The 23130-nt window shown below is 52.2% G+C and overlaps 2 protein-coding genes across 3 annotated transcripts; one reads left to right on the forward strand and one right to left on the reverse strand.

The window, feature by feature from the left end:
- The first annotated feature begins 3052 nt into the window (after positions 1-3052).
- On the forward strand, positions 3053-10869 carry sdhc (succinate dehydrogenase complex, subunit C, integral membrane protein). The gene is made up of 6 exons (XM_055654354.1): positions 3053-3147; positions 6682-6738; positions 7333-7434; positions 9352-9413; positions 9848-10011; positions 10706-10869. Exons 1-6 carry the CDS (start codon positions 3131-3133, stop codon positions 10808-10810), a joined length of 507 nt encoding a protein of 168 aa, XP_055510329.1. The 5' UTR covers positions 3053-3130; the 3' UTR covers positions 10811-10869.
- A 1952-nt stretch (positions 10870-12821) lies between these two features.
- Positions 12822-19976, reverse strand: cfap126 (cilia and flagella associated protein 126). Of its 2 annotated transcripts, none has more exons than XM_055654356.1 (5): positions 19926-19976; positions 18212-18283; positions 17173-17253; positions 13943-14116; positions 12822-13400 (listed from the first exon to the last, which is right to left on the reverse strand). In XM_055654356.1, exons 1-5 carry the CDS (start codon positions 19959-19961, stop codon positions 13059-13061), a joined length of 705 nt encoding a protein of 234 aa, XP_055510331.1. In that variant the 5' UTR covers positions 19962-19976; the 3' UTR covers positions 12822-13058. The 2 variants fall into 2 exon arrangements, with proteins under 2 accessions (XP_055510331.1, XP_055510332.1); XM_055654357.1 differs by lacking the exon at positions 19926-19976 and adding an exon at positions 18436-18561 and having other exon boundaries at positions 12826-13400.
- Positions 19977-23130: the final 3154 nt, after the last annotated feature.

The raw sequence follows: 23130 nt of genomic DNA on the forward strand, positions 1-23130 counted from the left end.
CTGAGACTTTTTAGATACCAAAGGAATCAAGAAAAAACACAGATAATGCCTTACTGTTGATGAAATGCAGTGAGCAAACACGATAATTCCCAATATTTTCAATTCCGATATCTGCACGGCCAATGTTCGGCAAGCACTTTAGCTGTTGTTGTCCCTTCAGCACTCTCTTCTCTTTACCTTCATTTCGCTTCATTTTTGGAATTCTGAAGTTGGGTACATGTCTCTCACACTTACCCCGACTTCCACAATTTTTTTACAGCGGAAAAATTCAACATTTTGGCTGTTTTTAACAGGTAGGAAAGTACGCGTTTATTGCATTAATAATATATACCGGAAGTTACGGATGTCCTCCAGATGGATTGACGCTCCGTGCGTCAAGCCCTATGACCCAGTGACCTTACGTGCAACCCCCCTATAGGCATATCTTCCATTCCTTTGCCCTTAGTACCGTCTATATCTCTTGTTCCTCTTTCCCCAGACTCAGTCTGAAGAAGGGTCTCGACCCGAAATGTCACCTATTACACTCTATGATCTTTGCGTTTGTCCATCTGTCCGCGCGTTTGCTCGCTCTTGGTGCCGGCGCTTCTCCCCTCAGACTCCGCCAAACGCACACACATGCACAGCATGTCGGTGCGGGCCGAGACCAGGAGCAGGGCGAAGGATGACATCAAATGGGTCATGGAAGCTATCAATAAAGTACGGAAATGGTAAGGGAGAAATTAAAAAAAAACATCCTAAGGAAATAGATGTTTAACAAAACAAAGAGGGGCCAGCGATCGCTCCGTGTCTGTGTCGGAGGGAGGGGGGGAGGATGGTTTGAGTTCCTCTTTCCCGACTCAGTCTGAAGATGGATCTCGACCCGAAATGTCACCTTCTGAACCATCCTCACCTATTCCTTTTGTCCAGAAATGCCGCCTGACCCGCTGCATTTTGTGTCTATCCTTAAATCTCTCAGCCTGATATAGCAGAATCTCCCTGAATTAGCTTGACGCCATGACAGTAGCCAGTTACGGAAATGGCGCTGAAGATTACCCATCATCTACTACCGCTTTTTCGCGGAGTGAACCATCTTGCTCCGCTCTATGATCTTTGGTAATAACACATCTGCTGCTGCCGGTTGTGTCGCTGTGTTGTTGTTGGAAGGGGGAAACGGCCGTTGAGGCCATCGCAGAGCTGTAGTTTGGTTTGCCACACCTCGTACCCTCTTTCGGCTAGTTGCAGGGGGTCGGTGAAGTCGCTACCAGTCCAGAACCAGGCAAGTCCAGAACCAGGGGCCACAGTCTTAGAATAAAGGGGAGGCCATTTAAGACTGAGGTGATAAAAAACTTTTTCACCCAGACGGTTGTGAATTTATGGAATTCCCTGCCACAGAGGGCAGTGGAGGCCAAGTCACTGGATGGATTTAAGAGAGAGTTAGATAGAGCTCTAGGGGCTAGTGGAGTCAAGGAATATGGGGAGAAGGCAGGCACGGGTTATTGATAGGGGACGATCAGCCATGATCACAATGAATGGCAGTGCTGGCTCAAAGGGCCGAATGGCCTCCTCCTGCACCTATGTTCTATGTTTCTATGCTACCGGCGAGGAGCAGGCAGATGTTGTCTGGCATCTGTTTGAGGAACGCCTGCTCAAGGCCGGTGACCGTCCATCAGTGAGAGCATTTCGCTCATCAGTACTGATGGCTTGCCATCACCAAGGCCGTTCATGTGCAGGATCCTGGAGGCCCAATCGCGGCAGCTGAGCCCAAAGGTACGCAGCAGCAGTGCCTTGAGGCCATCGTACTTGCCGTCAGCTGGCAGTTGTTGAAGGTAAAGAATTAAATGGCTGGCGGTTTCTTGGTCCAGCGCGCCGACCACGTAAAAATGTTTAGTTGAATCGGCGACAATGTGTCGAACCTGGAATTGGGCCTCAATGTGCTGAAGCCATACATGAGGTTGTGCCGTCTAGAACACGGGCAGCTTTAGTGAAACTGCATTTTGCTGGGCTGGGCTGGGTTGGTGTCGAGGTTAGCAGCTGCATCCACAGTAGGGGATCCAAAAATCGTTCGGATCGACAAGGTCACCAATAGTAGCGAGACCAGCGGGGAGAGCAAAATGGTTTTAATTGTCAAAACAACACTTGAACTACACGAGCACTGAGTCGAGAGAAAACGTTTTTAGCTCGTCGTCGTGAAGAGCACTAGCTACTGAACACACTGAAAAGCCCGCGGACAAACACAATTATGTGACAGACCCGACCTATGACGAGGGTTCTGCACACAGTTTAAGTGTGAATTTGGCCCTAGCACTGACCCCCTGCACAACACAACACCGCTGGTCACCGGCAGCCTACCAGAAATGCCCCGTTTATTGCCACACTCTGCCTTCTCCATCCAGCTATTCATGCTAGTATCTTCTTTGATACCATGAGCTCTCATCTTCTTCAGGTTTAGGGGTTGGTGCATTATTTGGCTGCTGTAAATACACTCCCACCCCACCCGAGATTTTGTGAGTGAAGTCTGAACATTGAGATTAATGTATAAATGAGTATGGTGCTTGCTGTTTATTAGGGCCTGGATAGGCCGAAGGGTCTGGTTCCTCCCTCCACAGCTCTGGAATTGTCAGGACTGAAGTTGTCACGATTACACAACTTGAATGAGACAGCGTGGAAACAGGCCCTTCGGTCCAACTTGCCCACACCTGGCCGCCAATATGTCCTTGCTTCACTTGTCCTGCCTGCGTTTGGTCCATATCCCTCCAAACCTGTCCTATCCATGTACCGGTCTAACCCTGTTATTTAAGTTGTTAACATGTTTTCTCTGGGGAATAAAAAAACAAATCAGAAGCGCTGGAGACACAAGAAACTGCAGAAGCTGTCACCTTGATTATTGAATAACGCGCTGGAGGAGATCAGCTGCCATCTATGGGGGGGGGACTGGCGGTAATGTTGCTGCCGCCGGCAACCACCGGGATCTCCTCGTGTTACCACAAGCGCCACCGGCTCCCTGACTTACTCCATCCAGCAGAGTGGGTGTGTCTAGTGTGTGTCTGTCCTCAATGTAAACCCACATTGGACTGTGGACTCCCACAGCTCCCGCCGCTCCCGCCCTTCGCTCACTGTCGCTCAGTAACGTCATTGACAAGCGGCGAGCAAGATGGCGCTGCTGTGGAGGTCAGTCCTTGTTGTTGTTGCTGAAAACCCAGATCCCAGATCCCAGATCCCAGCTTCACTGTAGGGAGGGAGGGAGAGAGGGAGAGGCGGAGAGATGGACAGAGAGAAGGCGGAGGGATAGGGAGATGAGGGAGAACACGGAGAGGAGGAAATGGGGTAAGGGTGGGTGGAATGGAGAAGGGGGGGAGGTAGGAAGGTGGGAAGGAGGGATGAGGAAGATAGATTTGGTAGCAAGGATGAATGGAGGAAAGGGGAGTGAGGTAAGGAGTGGGTCAAGGATGGGAGGAGCCCGTGACGGTAACAGGAGCGGGGTGGGAGGGAGGAAAGATAGGAGTAGAGCGAGGAAAGAAGGGGGAGGTTGGGAGGGCGAGGAAGGGTGGGGGTGGGGGTGGAGGGAGTAGAAAGGAACATGTGGGTGGGGAGGATGAGAGGGAGGGGAAGCGGCGGAAGGGGCAAGGAGAGGGAGGCAGGCGAGGATATGCGGCATCGGGGAAGGGCCTTGGTGGGTGAACTGTGGTTTGGGGCATCTGGTTAATGTGCTTTTGGCCTGTGAATGATCCGGTGCAGAGGATTGGACTGCACTTTGTGCATGGTGCTGTGGCCTTCCTGCTGGTCACCCAGCCCCTGATCTATCGAGAGGGGAGTACACCCTCGGGGGCAGATGTTACACCCTATTTAGCCAGAGACGGAATGACCCAGCAAACTTCAGTCAAACTTCTTTTCTCCCAATGTTGTTTTTATTGTCACGTGTGCAAAGTGCTAACACAGTGAAATTATTTTCCTTCAAACAGTCCCGTAGATACTAATCACATCCCTGATTAGCAAATTGTGCAGGAATAGTCTAGTAATCTTGCATGCAGAGGTGCCATGTTTTTACTCCATTTTCAGTCTACGCTCTAGGTATTAGAAGCGGCACTCGTTCCAAGCATGCCCCTGGCTGCTGTGGGCCTCCAGCCGATGCCTTCCCATGGACATGCAGGTCGACCTGTGGACTGACATTCCTCTCTCCACTCGCCTGTCCCCTTTGTGCCCCAGAGGAACCTCCCGCTGCAAACCTTGAGGGCATGATAGACCAGACATGATAGACCAGTTTCCCCCTCCTCTCCTATCGGCTGCTCGGTCCCCCAGCCACGCCATCATCGTCACAGGCAACATCCTCCTGGTCTATGGGGGACATGCCTGGTCAGCACGGCAGGCTCCCATCCAGGCCATGGTCTGTCGGGTTCTCCGAGCAGAGTCGGCTCAGCAGCCTCTCCTGTTAGGTCTTGCATTAGGCTGTGACGGACCGGGTCCGCGGCTATTCCCTGTAGGTCACCACACTCTGGGAATTTTTGCCACCATGCGCGGTGCTCTGGGAGCTTCAGCGGCAAGGAGCGGCTGAGTTCTCTGGATGAGCAAAGGCCAGCCCATCCGACACTTCTCCAGGTGTTGTGCTGGAGTTGCTCCGGACATAGATGCCCATGTCCCGCAGTGGTGTAACCAGTATGCTTGCACCACTGCTGTCGTCCCGAGATGTGTCCTCAGTGGTGTGTTCTCTTCACGGAAGGCAGGACAATTCTGATCTGGGAAATTGCTGCCCGATCTGTCTACAGTCAGTCATTGGTAAAGTGAGAGAAGCTGTTCACATTGCATTGAGCGGCACTCACTCGCCAATGACCTGCTCCCCAGTGCCTAGCCAGGGTTTTCCCAGGACCACTCCACCCCAGACTCCCCTCATAGCCTCAGTCCCTGTGTCCTCCAGAGAGCTGATCTCCAGAGGGGAGGTAAGAGTGACTGCCCTGACATCACAGCAGTGTGTGACTGAGTGTGGGCATCGGGGAGCCCAGGTGAAGCTTGTCAGTGAAGCACACGATGGAAGTTGTGCATCACACAGAGGAAGGTGGTCATTGCAGGTCGCTCAACCCTGTAGCAGGTCATCACCGCTGGAAATCCTTGGAACAGCTGCTTCTTCACTGATCTTCCTTTTATCATAAGGTCAGAAGTGGAGATGTTCACTGACCATTCCTTCATAACTCCTCAGTGAGTGAACAGCCTGTGTTTGCATGCAGACAACATTCAGGCACGGGCTGATAAGTGGCAAGTAACATCCACACCTCACATTGACCATCTAATATCAAGTAATCAAGCACTGAGATTGGTTTGTGATGGTGGTCCTAGGCATGGTGGGCTCTGTGTCTCTATGAGGCATGTGATAGATGAGGAGATGAGACACATGTGAGGTGACGATTGGGACGTGAGAGGTGATGGTTTGGCACACCCACTGATCCCTAAAAGTGCAGGACAGCTGTATGGGGTTGGAAAGATAAACATTTCACTTTCCATCAGACGAGGCTCAGCATATAAGAGCAGGGGGGGGGGTGCACGTACCCTGCCCAACACGTTAGACCCCAGCTTGATCCTGGACAGAATTCTGCGGAGACAGTGGGCTGTGGGAGAGCTGGGAAGGAGAGGGGAAAGAACAAGAAAGCAGGAACTACCCAAAATTGGAGGTCAATGTTCATGCAGCTGGGGTGTAAACTATCCAAGCAAAATAGAAGTGCTGCTCCTCCAATTTACGGTGGGCCTCACTCTGGCCATGGAGGAAGCTCAGGACAGAAAGGTCGGATTCGGAATGACGGGGGGAGTTGAAGTGCTGAGCCACCGGGAGAACCTCATCTATTGCGAACCGAGCGGAGTTGTTGGCCAACCGATCGCCAAGCCTACGTTCGGTCTCACCGATGTAGTCGAACAAGTTAGGGCTTTATTCTTTGGAGCGCAGAAGGTTAAGGGGGGACGATAGAGGTTTTTAAAATGATGAGAGGGATAGACAGAGTTGACGTGGAAAAGCTTTTCCCACTGAGAGTAGGGAAGATTCAAACAAGGGGACATGACATGAGAATTAAGGGACTGAAGTTTAGGGGTAACATGAGGGGGAACTTCTTTACTCAGAGAGTGGTAGCTGTGTGGAATGAGCTTCCAGTGAAGGTGGTGGAGGCAGGTTCGCTTTTATCATTTAAAAATAAATTGGATAGTTATATGGATGGGAAGGGAATGGAGGGTTATGGTCTGAGCGTAGGTATATGGGACTAGGGGAGATTATGTGTTTGGCACGGACTAGAAGGGTCGAGATGGCCTGTTTCCGTGCTGTAATTGTTATATGGTTATATGTAGAGCAGCGGATGCAATAGATGAGGTTGGAGGAGGTGCAGGTGAACCTCTGTTGCACCTGGAAAGACTGCTTGGGTCCTTGGATGGAGTCAAGGGGGAGGTAAAGCGACAAGTGTAGCATTTCCTGCGGTTGCAAGTGAAAGTGACAGGTGAGAGGGTGGTTTGGGTGGGAAGGGACGAATTGACCAGGGAGTTACGGAGGGAGCGGTCTCTGCAGAAAGCCGAAAGGGACGGAGATGGGAAGATGTGGCCAGTGGTGGGATCCCGTTGGAGGTGGCGAAAATGTCGGAGGTTTATTTGTTGTATGTGACGGCCGGTAGGGTGGAAGGTGAGGACAAGGGGGACTTTCTCTGAGCACTTACACCCAGATTTCTCTGTTCCTCACAGGCTGGCTGGCAGGAGGTGTCTGGGCTCTCCAATCTCACCTGGGCCCCTGCTTCACAGGTGAGTCCTTCCAGGGGGAAGAGGCCAGATGATATCTGGATGAGATATCCCACTGTTTGGGGGGATCCCACAGTCAGGGAGAGGGGTGTAAGGATCCCTCGGTCTGGGACAGGGTGTGGAGATCCCACAGTTGTGGAGGGGCGTGGAGGACCCACTCTCGAGGGGATTGATGTTGGTGGGTGTCAGAAGGGAGGGGGTCGTGGGTCACCCTGTCGGGTGGGGCTGAGAGTCACGCTGACGGGGGGGTAAAGGTCGCGCTGTCAAGGGGGGTCACGCTATTGGAGGAGGTGAGGGTCATGGTGCCAGGGGGGTTACACAATCGTGGTAGTGGGGTCACTGCGGGGGGGGGGGGGGGGGAGGGGTCACACGCTGTCGGGGGGGGGTCATGAGCGTCGGTGAGCGTCGGTGAGGGATCATGCCATCGGGGGAGGGGATGTGGGACACGGTGTCGGGGGGAGGGGGATGAAGGATCTCGCGGTCAGGGTGTGGTGAGCGACCCTTGTTGGATGGGGGGGGGGGGGGGGGTTACGGTCAGGGAGGGGTGAATCTGTTGGGGTACATGGGTAAGTGGTCTGCAAATGTCTGATGTTTCAGGGTTTGCTGGGCGGGTTCCACGGCCCAACAGGAGATGGATCGATTCTGGCAGAAGAACCAACGGTTGAACCGGCCTTTGTCTCCCCACATCGCCATCTACAGGTGGGCACGGGGGGGGTCCTGGTCATCACTCGCTGACAAAGACTGTGGTCCCCAGGAGATTCACAATCATGTTCACTCGATTGCAGGAGTTCAGTTGTGGGAGACATCAGATAGGCTGGGCATGTTTTCACTGGAATAAATGAGGCTGAGTGGTGACCCCTATAGAGGGTTATAAAATGTTGGGAGGCATTGATAGGGTTGGAATATCAAAAAGCATGAGAGCATAGGATTTACGTGAGTGGAAGGAATTTTTAAGTGGATTTGAGGCTTTTGAAAGGTTTGTTTTTTAACATTCAGGCAGACACTAGAACAGCCAAGGCATAGAAGGTCCTCGTCCTCACCAACGTCTCTTTTGACTCCTCTCACCTTCTTCAAGTTAAAGGTGTAGCCAAGGGCACCCACATAGACCCAGCTACGCCTGCCTTTTCGTTGGTTACATTGAACAATCCTTGTCCCAAATGTACGTGCCATCATACCCCACCTCTTTCTCCGCTACAATGACGACTGCATCAGGGCTTTCCTGCACCATGCAGAACTAGAGGATTTCATTAACTTTACCACTAACGTCCAGTAATCTTTCACACCTCTCACCTTTCTTGATCTCCCTGTCTCCATCACAAGGTACAAATTACTGAATGACATCTGCTATAAACCCACTGACTTCCATGGTTATCTGGACTATACATCCTCCTAACCTGAGTCTTGCAAAGACTCCAACCGCTGCCCTCAATGCATCTTAGCCACATCTCCTCCCAAGACAAAAGGCGGGTGGTCCACTCTAGGATATCCGAGATGTCCTCGACCATTAGTAAACACCGTTTCCACACTTGCTGTTATAGATGGATCCCTCATCCGTGTCTCCTCTATGTCCCGTAGTTCTCCTCTCGCTCCCCCTCTCCACAGATGGATGAAGTATAGAATTCCCCTGGTCCTCGCCTTTCCCCCACAGTCTCCGCATGCGACACATCATTCTCCAACATTTCCGTCATCTCCAACGTGATCCAATCACCAGCTACATCTTCCCATTCCCACCACTTTCCACTCCCTCCTTAACTCATTCCCACACAAACCATCTCTTCCCACACAAACCACCTGCCCCCCCAGCTATTTCCCCCTGCAACTGTAGGAGATGTAACACCTGTCCCTGCACCACCTCCCTCGTATCCATCCAGGGACATCACAGCAGCTTTTGCAGGTGAGACAGAAGTTGAATGTCATCATACTGCCCTCCTGATGTGGCATCCTTTATGTTGGCGAGACAAGCACAGTGCTCAGTCTGCCTGGGCCTACTGGACCTCCTGGTTGCTAACCATTTTAACTACCCTTCCCATTCCCATATTCTCTGTCTTGGGACTCTACTTCCAGAGTGAGTCCACATGTAAACTGGAGGAACAGCATGTCACATTCCGCTTGTGTCACTTACAACCCAGTGGTATGAACATTGAATTCTACAATTTTAGGTAACGAAACACCACCCACCCCCCATTCCACCCTCCCTTTTCCCTCCTTCTCTTCCCTGTGCCACCTCCCACTATACACCCACTTCATTTTCCCCTTCCCCCGGCCCCTTCCATCTATATCTCTTTTTCTGGCCACATTTCACGTCTCTCCTACCGTTCACAGTCTTTTGTCTTTTGATCCCTGGCCATTGTCAACCAATCTATCTGCCTCTTATCTGGCATTGTCCTGCTCTAATCTCTCCTCCGACTTCCTCCCTCCTGATGAAGGGTTACGGCACAAAGAGTTGTCTATCCATGTCCTCCAGGGATGCTGTATGAAGCACTGAGTTTCTCCAGCACTTTGTGTTCAAAGGAACAGAAGGTGGTGGGATTAGTACTGGGAGAGGATGATACGGAGAAGGGTGGGTAGGGTTACTTCCGCCTGCCAGCCTGTCCTAATGTCACTCTCTCTCGCCAGATGGTCGTTGCCCATGGCCATGTCAATATTGCATCGTGGAACGGGAGCTGCCCTGAGTTCAGGTGAGGAATACGTACCTGTCCCTCATCCCTCCCCTTCCTTATACATCCCCCACCAACCTAAATCCCGTCCCCTACCGCACAGAGCCGAGCCACCACATCTTGTCCCGCTCCCCACCACCTTGAGAAAATCCCCCAACCCCATCCCACGCTATCCCCTCTCTCCCTGCACCAACACCCCTCACTCTGCCCCACCACCATCTTTAGCCACCCCTCCTAAACCTTTCCCCCACCACGTCAACCTGAGCCTTTCCTCTGCCTGGTGACAGGTCCCTCCCCACCCTGAACCTGCCCTCTTTCCCCCCTATACCAAGTGTGGATTCTCTCCACTGATATCAAGTGCTGCTGCTCTAACCCCCCAATATCCTAGCGCCCATTACTCCCCTCTCCAACCCTTTTGTCATCGTGGACTGATGCTGTGATTGTCCATCTCCCAGGAGTGTCTCTCTTCGCCGTGGCTGCCCTGCTGCTGCCCGGGGACTACCCCAGTTACCTGGAGCTGCTGCGCAGTCTGCAGCTGGGCACTGGCCTTATTGGGGCCCTCAAGTTCACTCTCGCCTTCCCCCTGGCCTACCACACCTGGAACGGGATGCGGCACCTGGTTAGTGGCGTGCGGGGGAGGAGACTGGATCTGCCATGGTGGGAGGGGAGAGCTTGTACACCTCTATAGAGAGTGGGGATAGACTGGACCCACCATATGGAGAGAGCAGGGGGAGACATTACTCCTTAATGGGGAGAGTAGAGAAGTAGGTAACAATGGCATGGAGAGGAGGAGGATGGGGGAAGAGATAGGATCAAGAGAAGGCGAGGTTGACATGAGGAAACATGAAATGGCAGGGAATGGATTGAGGTTGGGGCAGGAGTGGGGCAGAGAGCATGGGGAGAGTTGAGGGGCTAGGTGTTGCGTGGGAGAGAGGGGTGATGGGCTGTGCGTGAGGAGACGGGTTAGCAGTCTGGGTGGTAATGGAGGCGGGTGCATTGCGGGACAGGGTGAGAAATCAGAGACGATGGGTATGTGGGGGTGAGGGGAATGGGTGACTGGGAGGATTTAAGGGGAGAACCGGGGGGTAATCAGGTGAAGGTGTGGGTTGATGGAGATGAGTAATCAAGGATGATGGGTGGGTGAGATGGAACAGGAGAAGGGTGATGGGTGTTGAGATGGTGGGTGAGTTGTGACAGAGTGAGAGGTGGTGGGGAGTGGTGGTGAAGAGTGAGGTGGTGGGGAGTGGTGGTGAAGAGTGAGGTGGTGGGGAGTGGTGGCCCACACACTAACTGTCCCTCTGCTTGCTCCCCAGGCCTGGGACACGGCCCATGCTCTCAGGATGCCGCAGGTACAGAGCTCAGGGTACTTGGTCCTCACTTTGACCGTTGCCACCTGCCTGGGGCTGGCCATGCTGTGAGAAGGGGAGGGGGAAGTCCAACTGTACCATTTACCAATAAATTTCACCTTATCCCTTTGGCTGTTGTGCCACTTGTTCTGACACCAGGTGCATTTGTGCGACGTGGGGGGAGGTGGGATTGTTCAAGTTACATTTATTGTCACATACACCAATTTGAGTTACCACACTGCCACACAAATAAAATACAATGAACACAACAGTATAGAGTTTAACATGAACATCCCCCCCCACAGCGGAATCAACGTTTCCCACTGTGAGAGAAGGCAATAAAGTTCAGCCATCTTCCTCTTGTTCACCCGTGGTCGAGGCCTTTGAGCTCTCTGCAGTTGCTGTTACGAACGGCCCGATGTTCAGGCCCTCTCGCCGGGCTGATCGGAGCACCGCCGTCGGAACGGAAGAAAACTCTCAGCGGCTTGCAGTTCCGAATCGGCCACTTCTTACTGGAGACCGCGGCTTCCGGAGTCCACAGGCCACGTTGGGCGGAGATTCAACTCTGGCGATCCCCGGCAAAGGAACCCAGGACTCCGCGGTGTTGATCAGCAGCCCCTCACACGGCGATCCCCGGTAAGGCATTGCCCGCACCACGATGGAATTCAGTGCTGTGCTGCTGCTGAAGCTCTAGCCGGTCTACAGCAGGAAAGGCGGCGCCAATCCAGATGGTGGGGGGGGAGGGGTGGGGAGATGCGGCTCGGACGCATCCTTGACCAGGAAGTGACTGAGAAACGGTTTCCTCTCTTCCCCCCTCCTAACCCCCACATAAAAAAATCTAAAAGACCTCCAAAAACATACTTTTTGACAGACTGAAAATAATAAAAAGGGTGAAAAGATGGACAGCTGCTGGTCAGGCTGCCACACTCAATGGCACCACCACTACCTGGGGTAGCAATGGAGGTGGTGGCTCAATGCTTGCCACAATGCAATGACCAGACTCAGGACAGACACAAAATGCTGGAGTAACTCAGCGAGACTGGCAGCATCTCTGGATAGAAGGAATTGGTGACGTTTCGGGTCGAGACCCTTCTTCACACTGGCCCCAGGGCTCTGGTGAGGATGGGTATAACTGATGCCCATTGCAGATGAACAGCCAGCAAACAGACGAGATATGGAGGGGAGACAAAAATGCTGGAGAAACTCAGCGGGTGAGGCGCTGGAACCATGGAACGATGGAAATAGGCAACGTTTGGGTCGAGACCCTTCTTCAGACTGATGTGAGGGTGGGGGGGGGGGGGGGGGGGGGGTGGAGAGCGGTAAGAAGAAGGAGAGGCGGAGACAGTGGGCTGAGGGGGAGCTGGGAAGGGGAGGCGAAAGCAGGGACTACCTGAAATTAGAGAAGTCAATGTTCATACCGCTGGGGTGTAAACTGCCCAAGCGAAATATGACATGCTGCTCCTCCAGTTTACGGTGGGCCTCACTGGCCATGGAGGCTCAGCACAGCCTATGCTTGGTCTCACCGATGTAGATAAGCTGACACCTAGAGCAGCGGATGCAATAGATGAGGTTGGAGGAGGTGCAGGTGAACCTCTGCCACACCTGGAACGACTGCTTGGTCCCTGAATGGAGTCAAGGGAGGTGGTAAAGCGACAAGTGTAGCATGTTGCAAGGGGCAGTGCCAGGAGTGGGGGTGGCATGGGTGGGAAGGGACAAATTGACCAGGGAGTTACAGAGGGAGTGGTCTCTGGAAAGCAGACGGGAGGAGATAGGAAGATCTGGCCAGTGTTGGGGTCACGTTGAAGGTGGTGAAAATGTCGGAGGATTATTTGTTGTGTGTGACAGCTGGTAGCGTGGAAGGTGAGGACAAGGGGGACTCTGCCCTTGTGACGAGTGGGAGGATGGGGAATTAGAGCAGATTTAGTGGGTATAGGAGAGACCCTGGTGAGAGCGTCATCTATAGTAGAAGAGAGCAACCCCCGTTTCCTGAAGAATGAGGACATCTCCGATGCCCAGGTGTCGAACCACCTCATCCTGGGTGCAGATGCGACGTAGACGGAGGAATTGGGAGTAGGGGGATTGAGTCCTTACAGGAAGCAGGGTGGGAAGAAGTGTAGTCCAGTTAGCCATGGGTCAATGGGTTTATAATAGATGTCGAGCCATGGGAGATGCTGCCTCACCCGCTGAGTTTCTCCAGCATTTGCAGTTCCTTCTTAAACATGTGTATGAGGGTATGCGGTGAAAGGGCGAAGAGTCGTGCTGATGTTTGGTTCAGTGTTTTTATTTAGAGATTTGTACAGGACACAATGACCCCGCCAATTCACCCAATGAGGGGGCTCCCGCAACGGACGGCCGACGCGACGGGCTCCGGCTCCCGCCCCGGCTGCTCCCGACTCCGTGGGTACTCTTGGCAGTCCAGCCCGTGACCCCTGGTCCCAGCAGACAGGCGCCTGCCGGTCCCCTGTGTCCCTGGAGGGGATGGGCAGATATGTGGGAGACTGGCTGCAGTGCCCCCAGGGCCAGGCCGCCCGGTGCGTGGGAAGGGCCCGTCACTTCCAGCGGTTGCCTCTTGGTCTCCGCCCTGAGTGCGGAACTGGAGAGGAGAGTTGGGGGAGCCCTGTGTTTGGCTGCACTGATCCTCCAACGCCGGCTCCACGCAGTGCTGGGGGGAGACAGAGCGAGAGATTTATAGTTTCGTCACAAAACCCTGGAATAACTCAGCGGGCCAAGGCACCATCTCTGGAGAGAAGGAATGGGTGACCCAAGGGTCTTAACCCGAAATGTCACCCATTCATTGTCTCCAGGGATGCTGCCTGTCCCGCTGAGTCACTCCAGTTTGTTGGTGCCTATCTTCGGTTTAAACCCGCATCTGCAGTTCCTTCCTACACATTTAAAGTTTGGTGTCGTGTAGAGCCAGTGCGATGCTCCCAAACAGCCCCTCCCGTGGCCGGGCACTCCCTCCTCATTCCCCGTCCACGGTCCCTCCCTTCCCCCAACCAACCCCTTTCCGCGGCGTTTTCCCCCCTTTCTTCCCCTCCCGCGGCGGCTCCCTCTCCTCTCCTCCCTCCCCCCCCCCCCCCCCCCCCCCCCCCCCCCCTACCCGCGGCGCTCCCTCTTCCCCCCCTTCCCCCCCTACCTGCGGCACTCTCTCCCCATCGCCCCTGCCCTGAGCTCCACATTTGTGGACCGGCTGACCACACGTACCAGGAACATCGGCTGCAGTCCAAAGCCGTTGCTGGCTCGGCATAACGGCGACGCCTTCACCTGCTTCATCAGTCGGGCTGTATTGGCGGGGTTGCGTGCTGTGAGATTAGGTCGTGGCTGTGGGATGTGTTGGGGAAGATCCCAGGTCCCGAGGAATGTTCCCCAGGGATTCTCCTGAAGGCAACAGAGATGGGATTAGATCCATAGTGGAGCACCCAGGAAGAGCAGTGAGCTTCTGGTGCTAGAATCGTTGTGACCGTTCGGCCTCATCCTCCCCCACCCCCCCCCAGATAGATCCAATTCCCCAGGGTCAAAGACTGATGCAACACAGAGGGCTTTAGATATTTCCATCATTGTGACCTAGCTAGGATATTTACTGTTGGGGTGGGATGCAGAATAAGATTTTGCGTTAACCAAGTGAGTGCACAAGGCAGCGGTTTTTGTGTGTGTGTGTGTGTGTGTGTGTGTGTGTGTGTGTGTGTGTGTGTGTGTGTGTGTGTGTGTGTGTGTGTGGGGGGGGGGGGGGGGGGGGGGGGGGAGATGAGCAACCTTACTGGCAAAGATGATGAACTAAAAGCATTGATCAACGACATGGTATGTCACTATTGCATTGACAGAAAAGGAGGGCAGGACTGGCAGATTAGCATTCTGGGTTGAGGGGGGAATATCACTGCTGTATGGAAACGTGTCTGAGAAAGCTCTTTTGCAAAGGCCATGGGGATTGAAATTAGAAAGAAGAACAGGCTCATCACTTCACTGAAGTTATAGACTTGCAAAGACACAGTAAGGAAACAAGCCCTTCAGCCCAACTCATCTATGCCAACCAAGTTGCCTTCCTGAGCTTTTTCCATCTGCCTGATTGGATCCGTAGCCCTCTAAATGTTTCCAACGTTTCTTGTTCAAATGTCTTTTAAATGTTGTAATTGTACTTGCCTCTACTGTTTCCTCTGCAGCTTGTTCCTGATACCCACCATACTCTATGTGGAAAAACCTGTCCCTCAGGTCCCTTTAAAGCTCTCCTCTCCTTCTTGCCCTCTAATTTTTGAATTCCTTACACTGGGGAAAATGCACTGGCATTTTCTGCCCCCTCATGGTTTTATATACCTCATGCTCCTGCACTCTTGGTGAAAAATAAATCCAGCTTCTCCTTGTAACTCAAACATTCCAGTCCCACTAACAGCCTCGTGGATTTTCTCTGCACCATTCCCAGAAAGAGGACCAGAACAGTGCATGGTGCATGCTCCAAATGTGGCCTTGCCATTGTCTTGTGCAGCTGTAACATCATGTCCCACTCCTGTACTCAGTCCTGACTGGTAAACACAAATGTGGTAAATGTGTGTATATCTGTGTCCTCTCTTTCAAGGAACTATGTACCTCCACTCCTCTGTCTCTATTATAAAATACTCTCCAGGGTTTTACCTTTTACTACCCTGGTTTAAGTTACCAAACTACAAGACCACACACATGTTCAAGTTAAATTCCATCTGTCATTCCTTGGCCCATTTCCCCCAAAGTTTCTAACCATATTAACAGTCATCCCAACTGTTAATGAACAAACAACAGTGGACCCAACGTTGATCCTTGTGGTGTACACTGGTCACAAGACTAAAACAACCCGCCTCTGCCACCCTCTGACTCCTTCCATCAAGCCGATGTGTATCCAAGTGACTAGCTCACCCTGGATCACATGATCTCATCTTCTGGACTATCCTACCATGCTGGGCCTTGCCAATGGCCTTCCTAAAGTATATGTAGACTCTCTACCTCCCTGTGTCCATCAATCTTCTTTATCACTATTTCAAATTGGTCAAATTTGTGAGATACTATTTCCCACACATAAAGTTATGCTGACTATCCCTTATCAATCCCTGCCTTTCCATATGCTTGTAGATCCTTTCCCTCAGATTCTCCTCCAGTAAATTTCCCACCACCGATGCTCTATAGTTGCTCTGGCACCCCTTCTTAAATAACCCACAATAAGATGTGAGGGTTTATAGGTTAGTTGGCTTGTAAATTACCTTGTGTGCATCAGAAGATGAAAGTGGGATAACATAGACCCAGCCCAAAGTAGCCCAGCGTCGGAAACCCAGCTCAGCGTTGGAGACACAACCCAGCCCAGCGTCAGGGCCCAGCCCAGCCCTCATCGACCAGGGTTCCCAACACATTAAAGCTACACCCAAATAAACCACACCAATGCCTCTCTTTCCTCAGGAGGAGAATGAGGTTTAGCGTGTCTGGAATAACTCTTACTAACCTACAAATGAACCATAGTATCAGGTTCCATCACAGCTTGGCTTGGCAACTGCTCTGCCTAGCACCACAAGAAATCGCACAGAGAGGTGAAGTAGCCCAGATGTGATGTAGTCCATTACACAAACTAGCCCCCCCCCCCCCCCCCCCCCCTTTAAGGACACCATGCTTCTTTGGGAAATTAGCCAACATAATTGAGAACCGTTTTCACCCTGGGCGTTCCTTGCTCTCTCTCCTATTGGGCAGAAGATAAAATTGCTTAAAAGTACATATCACGAGGTACAGGTGGACACAAAATACTGGAGTAACTCAGTATTTGCAGCATCTCTGGAGAGAAGGAATGGGTGACATTTCTGGTCAAGACCCTTCTTCAGACTTCATCAGTCCTTTTCTCCACTCCCTTCTCTCCAGAGATGCTGCCTGTCCCACTGAGTTACTCCAGAATGTTGTGTCTACCGTCGATTTAACCCAGCGCCTGCAGTTCTTTCCCTCACCAGATACAGGAACAGTTTCTTTCCCTCTGTCATCAGGCTATTGAATATAGTGCGAGGTGTTGTACTATGGAATGTCCGTATCGGGTCCGTGCATGGGTGGCATGGTAGCACAGCGATGGAGTTGCTGCCTTATAAGCGTGAGAGCCAGGATCGATCCTGACTATGGGTGCTGTTTGTACGGAGTTTGTACGTTCCCCCCCTGACCTGCGTTGGTTTTCTTAAGGATCTCCGGTTTCCTTCCATATTCCAAAGACGCACTGGTTTATATGCTACATTGCGCTCTACATTGTACCAGCACACACTCCCAGGGAATGGGTCAGACACGAGATGAAACGTCCTCTCCTGTCCAGGCGCACACTTCCAGGTATGGGTTAGACACAGTGAAACTTCCTGTACATTATTCTAGGACACATTTCCAAAGAGAGTGAAACTCCCTCTGCATTGTCCAGCATATACTTCCAGGCACAGTTTCTGCACACTCCTCACCTTCGACCGGGGCACATCTGGCGCCAGGTATCCTCTGTCATTTGCAATGAAGAAGCTCGATCCTTCTCGAAATTTTGGTTTCTGAAATGGAAAATAATTTGTTTGTTGGTGATTGGCTGAAGATACTCCAACCCAGTTATCTGAATCAGACTCCAGGCCTCCTCCTCTCACGGGACCTTCCTCCACAGGGTGCAGCCCCTGGGAACTGGGTATCCGCTTCTCTTTGGGCTTTTGGGGTCCTCCTTGACCAGGAAAACATGCAGGTACAGCAGGCAGTGAAGAAAGCGAATGGAATGTTGGCCTTCATAATGAGAGGATTTGAGTATAGGAGTAAAAAGGTCCTTCTGCAGTTGTACAAGGCCGTGATGAGACCACATCTGGAGTATTGTGTGTAGTTTTGGTCTCCTAATTTGAGGAAGGACACCCTTGCTATTGAGGCAGTGCAGCGTAGGTTCATGGGGTTAATCTCCGGAATCTTGGGACTGTCATATGAGGAAATATTGGAAAGTCTGGGCTTGTGTTCACTGGAATTTAGAAGGATGAGAGGATATTAAATAGAAAACATAACATTATAAAAGGATTGGACAAACTAGATGCAGGAAAAATGTTCCCAATGATCGGCGTCCAAAACCAGGGGCCACAGTCTAAGAATAAAGGGGAGGTCATTTAAGCCTGAGATAAGAAAAACTTTTTCACCCAGAAGGTTGTGAATTTGTGGAATTCTCTGGCAGAGAAAGCAGTAGAGGCCAATTTACTGGATGCATTTAAAAGGGAATTAGATAGAGCTCTTGGGACTAGCGGAATCAAGGCAGGCACGGGTTACTGATTGTGGATGATCAGCCATGATCACAATGGAAAGCTGTGTTGGCTCGAAGGGCCGAATGGCCTCCTCCTGCACCCATTTTCTGTTTCTGTGCAAGTCAGGCCTGAGGCTCCCCATCTCTCTGGAGGTGAAGCCGCCCCTCCTCCCTCATGGTCTCCTTTCATTGGGCCATTCTCCACAGCGCTCACCGCTCACTACTGGCCCCACTCACCCTACCTTGGAGGTTTGGTCACGAGGTTTGGGAACAGTCCAGCTGGTCATCCGCGTGTGGTTGTACGCTCCTTCATACTGTGGAATGGGGAAACGGTTAGTGAGCCTCAGCCAGGCCCTGGCCCATCATCTCCAGTCCCCTCCCACCTTCTCAGCCCTCTCCTCTCTGTAGCACCACACAGGAGGGGCTATTCGTTTTTTCTCTGACCTGATAAACAGGAATAATATACCTGATTGGCATGGTAACTGTAGGCCATTGGAGAGCAGCTGCACTGGCAAATCTGAGAATTGGATCAGGTGAGTACCCCACTCTGCAAACAAATCCACCCCTCCCTACTCTCTCTCCCCAGCTCTACCCCCCCCCCCCCCCCCCCTCGGCTCTCCCTCTTTCCTCTGCTCTCCCTCCTCCCGACCCCCTACCCTGTGCTCTTGTTTCTTCTCCCTTGCTCCCTCTCTCCACCCTGTCCTCTTTCCCCTTGCTTCCCCCCCCTCCCTGCCCCCTACACCCTGCTGTCTCCGCTGCTTCCTCTCGCGTTGTTCTCTCTCTTTCTCCTTGCTCTCCTTTCCCCTTCCTCTTTCCCTCTCGCATGAATGATGTTCTTAGAATTGTTTACATCTCGTCGCCTCGGCAACGTCCGCTCGTCTCCTGGTAACGACCAAGCTGTTGACACAGAGCCTCACCAAAGTTTACGCATTTCATGGGAGGGCCCGTGAGGGAGCGCCGCGCTGGGGGAGGGGAGGGGGGGGGCGATGAGGGAGCGCCGCGTTGGGGGGGGGGGATGAGGGAGCGCCGCGCTGGGGGAGGGGGGGGGGGCGATGAGGGAGCGCCGCGTTGGGGGGGGGGGGGGCGATGAGGGAGCGCCGCGCTGGGGGAGGGAGGGCCGGTGAGGGAGCGCCGCGTTGGGGGGGGGGGCGATGAGGGAGCGCCGCGCTGGGGGAGGGGAGGGGGGGGGGCGATGAGGGAGCGCCGCGTTGGGGGGGGGGGATGAGGGAGCGGCGCTGGGGGGAGGGGGAGGGGGGGGGGGCGAATGAGGGAGCGCCGCGCTGTGCTGGGGGAGGGCAGGGGGGGGCGATGAGGGAGCGCCGCGTTGGGGGGGGGCGATGAGGGAGCGCCGCGCTGGGGGAGGGGAGGGGGGGGGGCGATAAGGGAGCGCCGCGTTGGGGGGGGGGGGCGATGAGGGAGCGCCACGCTGGGGGAGGGGAGGGCCGGTGAGGGAGCGCCGCGCTGGGAGAGGTGAGGGAGCGCCGCGCTGTGCTGGGGGAGGGCCGGTGAGGGAGCGCCGCGCTGGTGGAGGGGGGGCGATGAGGGAGCGCCGCGCTGGGGGGGAAGGAATGTGTGCGTTCAGATCTCCAGCCTTCTCTGCTTCCATTCTGGGGACCATCTTCTCCCTATCTCCTGTCAACTGTTCTTGGGTCTTTGACGCCAACGACAGTCCCCTTGCAGGTCACGACCGTCCCTCAGACTCGCCAGATGCTGCTCGACCCATCCCGTACTTGCAGCAGCTGATATTGCTTCCCATTCCAGCATCTGTCTCATTGATTGCGGGTTATGAGATCAAAAGTGGCCGTCCCCAACAACTCGAAAGAGACACGCCATCGTATCCACACACACCAGCCTGCACCCCCCCCCCCCCCTCACCACACCCTCTCCCTCCCTCAAGCACCTCCCATCTATCTCCAAGACACTTCACCCCAACCTCCTTCCACCACCTCATGTTACCTTTCCCCAACCCCGAGCATTCTCCAACTCTGTCATCCCAAGTCCTCACAGTCGCATCTCTTCACACATCCACATTCATGACCCCCTCCCCCACCTCACGCCCTCCCTCCCTCCTCTGCCACACACACCCCCCTCGCCCACACCCCCCTCCCCCACCCCACACCCTCCCCCCTCTCCCACACACACCCCCTCCTCTCCCCCACCCCCACCGCCTCTCTGCCACACACACCCCCTCTTTCTCCACACCCCTTTCTCCCTCACACACTCCTCTCTCCCACCCCCCCCCCCCCCCCCTCTCTGCCACACACACACCCGTCTCTCCCACACCTCTCTCCCTCTCACACGCCCCTCTCTTCCACACACTTTCTCTTCTCACCTGAATTCTTTGCACTCTAGATCTTGATTCTTCTACCTTTGCAATAAAGACTCTTTATTCACCGTGTTTTCATTTGGGGGATACTCTGTATCTGTAATGAGCTGCCAAATTAAATTATATGAACGGATACAATTATGACTTTTAAAACAGATTTGAAGACGTGACCAAAAGGTTTTGTTTGTCATCTATATCAATGATTTGGATGACAACATACGTTTTAAGATTAGCACGTGATACAAAAGTGGGTGGGTTTTGCAGATAGTGTAGATGGCTGTGAAAAATTGCAGCAGGATCTTGATCAATTGGCCAAGTGGGCTGAGGAATGGTTGATGGAATTTAATGCAGAACAGTGTAATGTGTTGTATATTGGGAGTCTAACATGGGCAGGACCTACACGTTCATTGGTATCATTTAAAAATAAATTGGATAGGCATATGGATGAGAAGGGAATGGAGGGTTATGGTATGAGTGCAGGCAGGTGGGACTAAGGGGAAAACAAATTTCGGCACGGACTTGTAGGGCCGAGATGGCCTGTTTCCGTGCTGTAATTGTTATATGGTTATATGGTTTCACAGTGAATGGTCGGTCTCTGGGGAATGTTGTGGAGCAGTGGGATCTAGGAGTGCAGGTACATAGTCACAGGTGGGCAAAAAAGCTTTTGGCACATTGGCCTTCAGCAGCCAGAGTATTGAGTATAGAAGTTGGGAGGTCATGTTAAATTTACGGGGAAAGTGTGGAGAGAGTGTCCAGCTTTAAGTTTCTGGGCACTCACATTTCAGAGGACCTCACATGGTCCACCAACACCGCTGCGCTGGTCAAGAAGGCACAGCAACGACTGTTCTTCCTGAGGACATTAAAAAAGACTGGTCTGCCCCAACAGCTGCTGACAACATTCTACCGCTGCACCACAGAGAGCATATTAACGTATGGCATCTCTGTGTGGTATCTCAGCTGCACGGAGGCGGAGAGGAGAGCTCTTCAGCGCATCGTCCACAGAGCGCAGAGGATCATTGGGACAGAGCTACCAGCCTTGGAGGGCATCTACCACACATGGTGCCTCAGGAAGGCCGTCAGCATCCATAAAGACTCCTCACACCCCTGTAACGGACTGTTCGAACTACTTCCCTCTGGCAGACGTTACAAGGCCTTCTACGCCCGAACCTCCAGACTCAGAAACAGCTTTATTCCCAGAGGTATAGAGGCTCTGAACCGGCCCTGCTGAGTGCCCCCCCCCCCCCTGGACTGTCTCCCTCGGATGGTCACGTCACACAGTTTCTTTATTTATTTTACTTTTCTTTTTCATCGGTTGGAGCTGCATACTAAATTGCGTTGCACTGACGTGCAATGACAATAAAATATATAATAATAATAATAATAATAATAATAATAATAATAATAATAATAATAATAATAATAATAATAATTATTATTATTATTATTATTATTATTATTATTATTATTATTATGATGTTGCAGTTGTACAAGACGTCGGTGAGGCCACATTTAGAATATTGTGTTAGACTCTGGGCACCCTGTTATACAATAGATGCTGCCAAGCTGAAAAGGGTACAGAGAAGATTTACGAGGATGTTGAAATCTAGAGGGTCTGAGCTATAGGCAGAGGTTGGGTTGGCTAGGACTCCATTCCTTGGAACGCAGGAGGATGAGGGGTGATCTTATAGAGGTGTATAAGATCATGAGAGGAATAGATCGGATAAATGCACAGAGTCTCTTGCCCAGAGTAGGTGAATTGAGGACCAGAGAACATTGGTTGAAGGTGAAGGGGAAAAGATTCAATAGGAATCATATGGATAACATTTTAACACAACAGGTGGTGGATGTAAGGAACAAGCTGCCAGAGGAGGTAGTTGAGGCCAGGACTATCCCAACATTTAAGAAGCAGTTGGATAGGTACATGGATAGGACAGGTTTAGGTGATATGGACCAAATGCTAGCAGGTGGGACTAGTATCGATGGGACATGTGTGGGCAAGTTGGGCCAAAGGGCCTGTTTCCACACTGTATCATTCTATGGCTCTATGAGGGAAGAATATTACTTTATTGCCTTCCATCGCAGTGAGGAATGTGGGGAATCCACTATTGTGGATTGTCATGTACATCAATGATCTGGATGAAGGTGTGGTAAATTGGATTAGTAAGTATGCAGATGATACCAAGATGGGGTGTTGTGGATAATGAAGAGGATTTCCAAAGTCTACAGAGTGATTTAGGCCATTTGGAAAAATGGGCTGAAAGATGGCAGATGGAGTTTAATGCTGATAAATGTGAGGTGCTACACCTTGGCAGGACAAATCAAAATAGGACGTACATGGTAAATGGTAGGAATTGAAGAATACAGTTGAACAGAGGGATCTGGGTATAACCGTGCATAGTTCCTTGAAGGTGGAATCTCATATAGATAGGGTGGTAAAGAAAGCTTTTGGTGTGCTAGCCTTTATAAATCAGAGCATTGAGTATAGAAGCTGGGATGTAATGTTAAAATTGTACAAGGCATTGGTGAGACCAAATCTGGAGTTTGGTGTACAATTTTGGTCGCCCAAATATAGGAAGGATGTCAACAAAATAGAGAGAGTACAGAGGAGATTTACTAGAATGTTGCCTGGGTTTCAACAACTAAGTTACAGAGATAGGTTGAATAAGTTAGGTCTTTATTCTCTGGAGCGCAGAAGGTTGAGGGGGGACTTGATAGAGGTCTTTAAAATGATGAGAGGGATAGACAGAGTTGATGTGGACAAACTTTCCCCTTTGAGAATTGGGAGGATTCAAACAAGAGGACATGACTTCAGAATTAAGGGACAGAAGTTTAGGG

The sequence above is a fragment of the Leucoraja erinacea genome, chromosome 24, assembly GCF_028641065.1.
Source record: "Leucoraja erinacea ecotype New England chromosome 24, Leri_hhj_1, whole genome shotgun sequence".
Lineage (NCBI taxonomy): Eukaryota > Metazoa > Chordata > Chondrichthyes > Rajiformes > Rajidae > Leucoraja > Leucoraja erinaceus.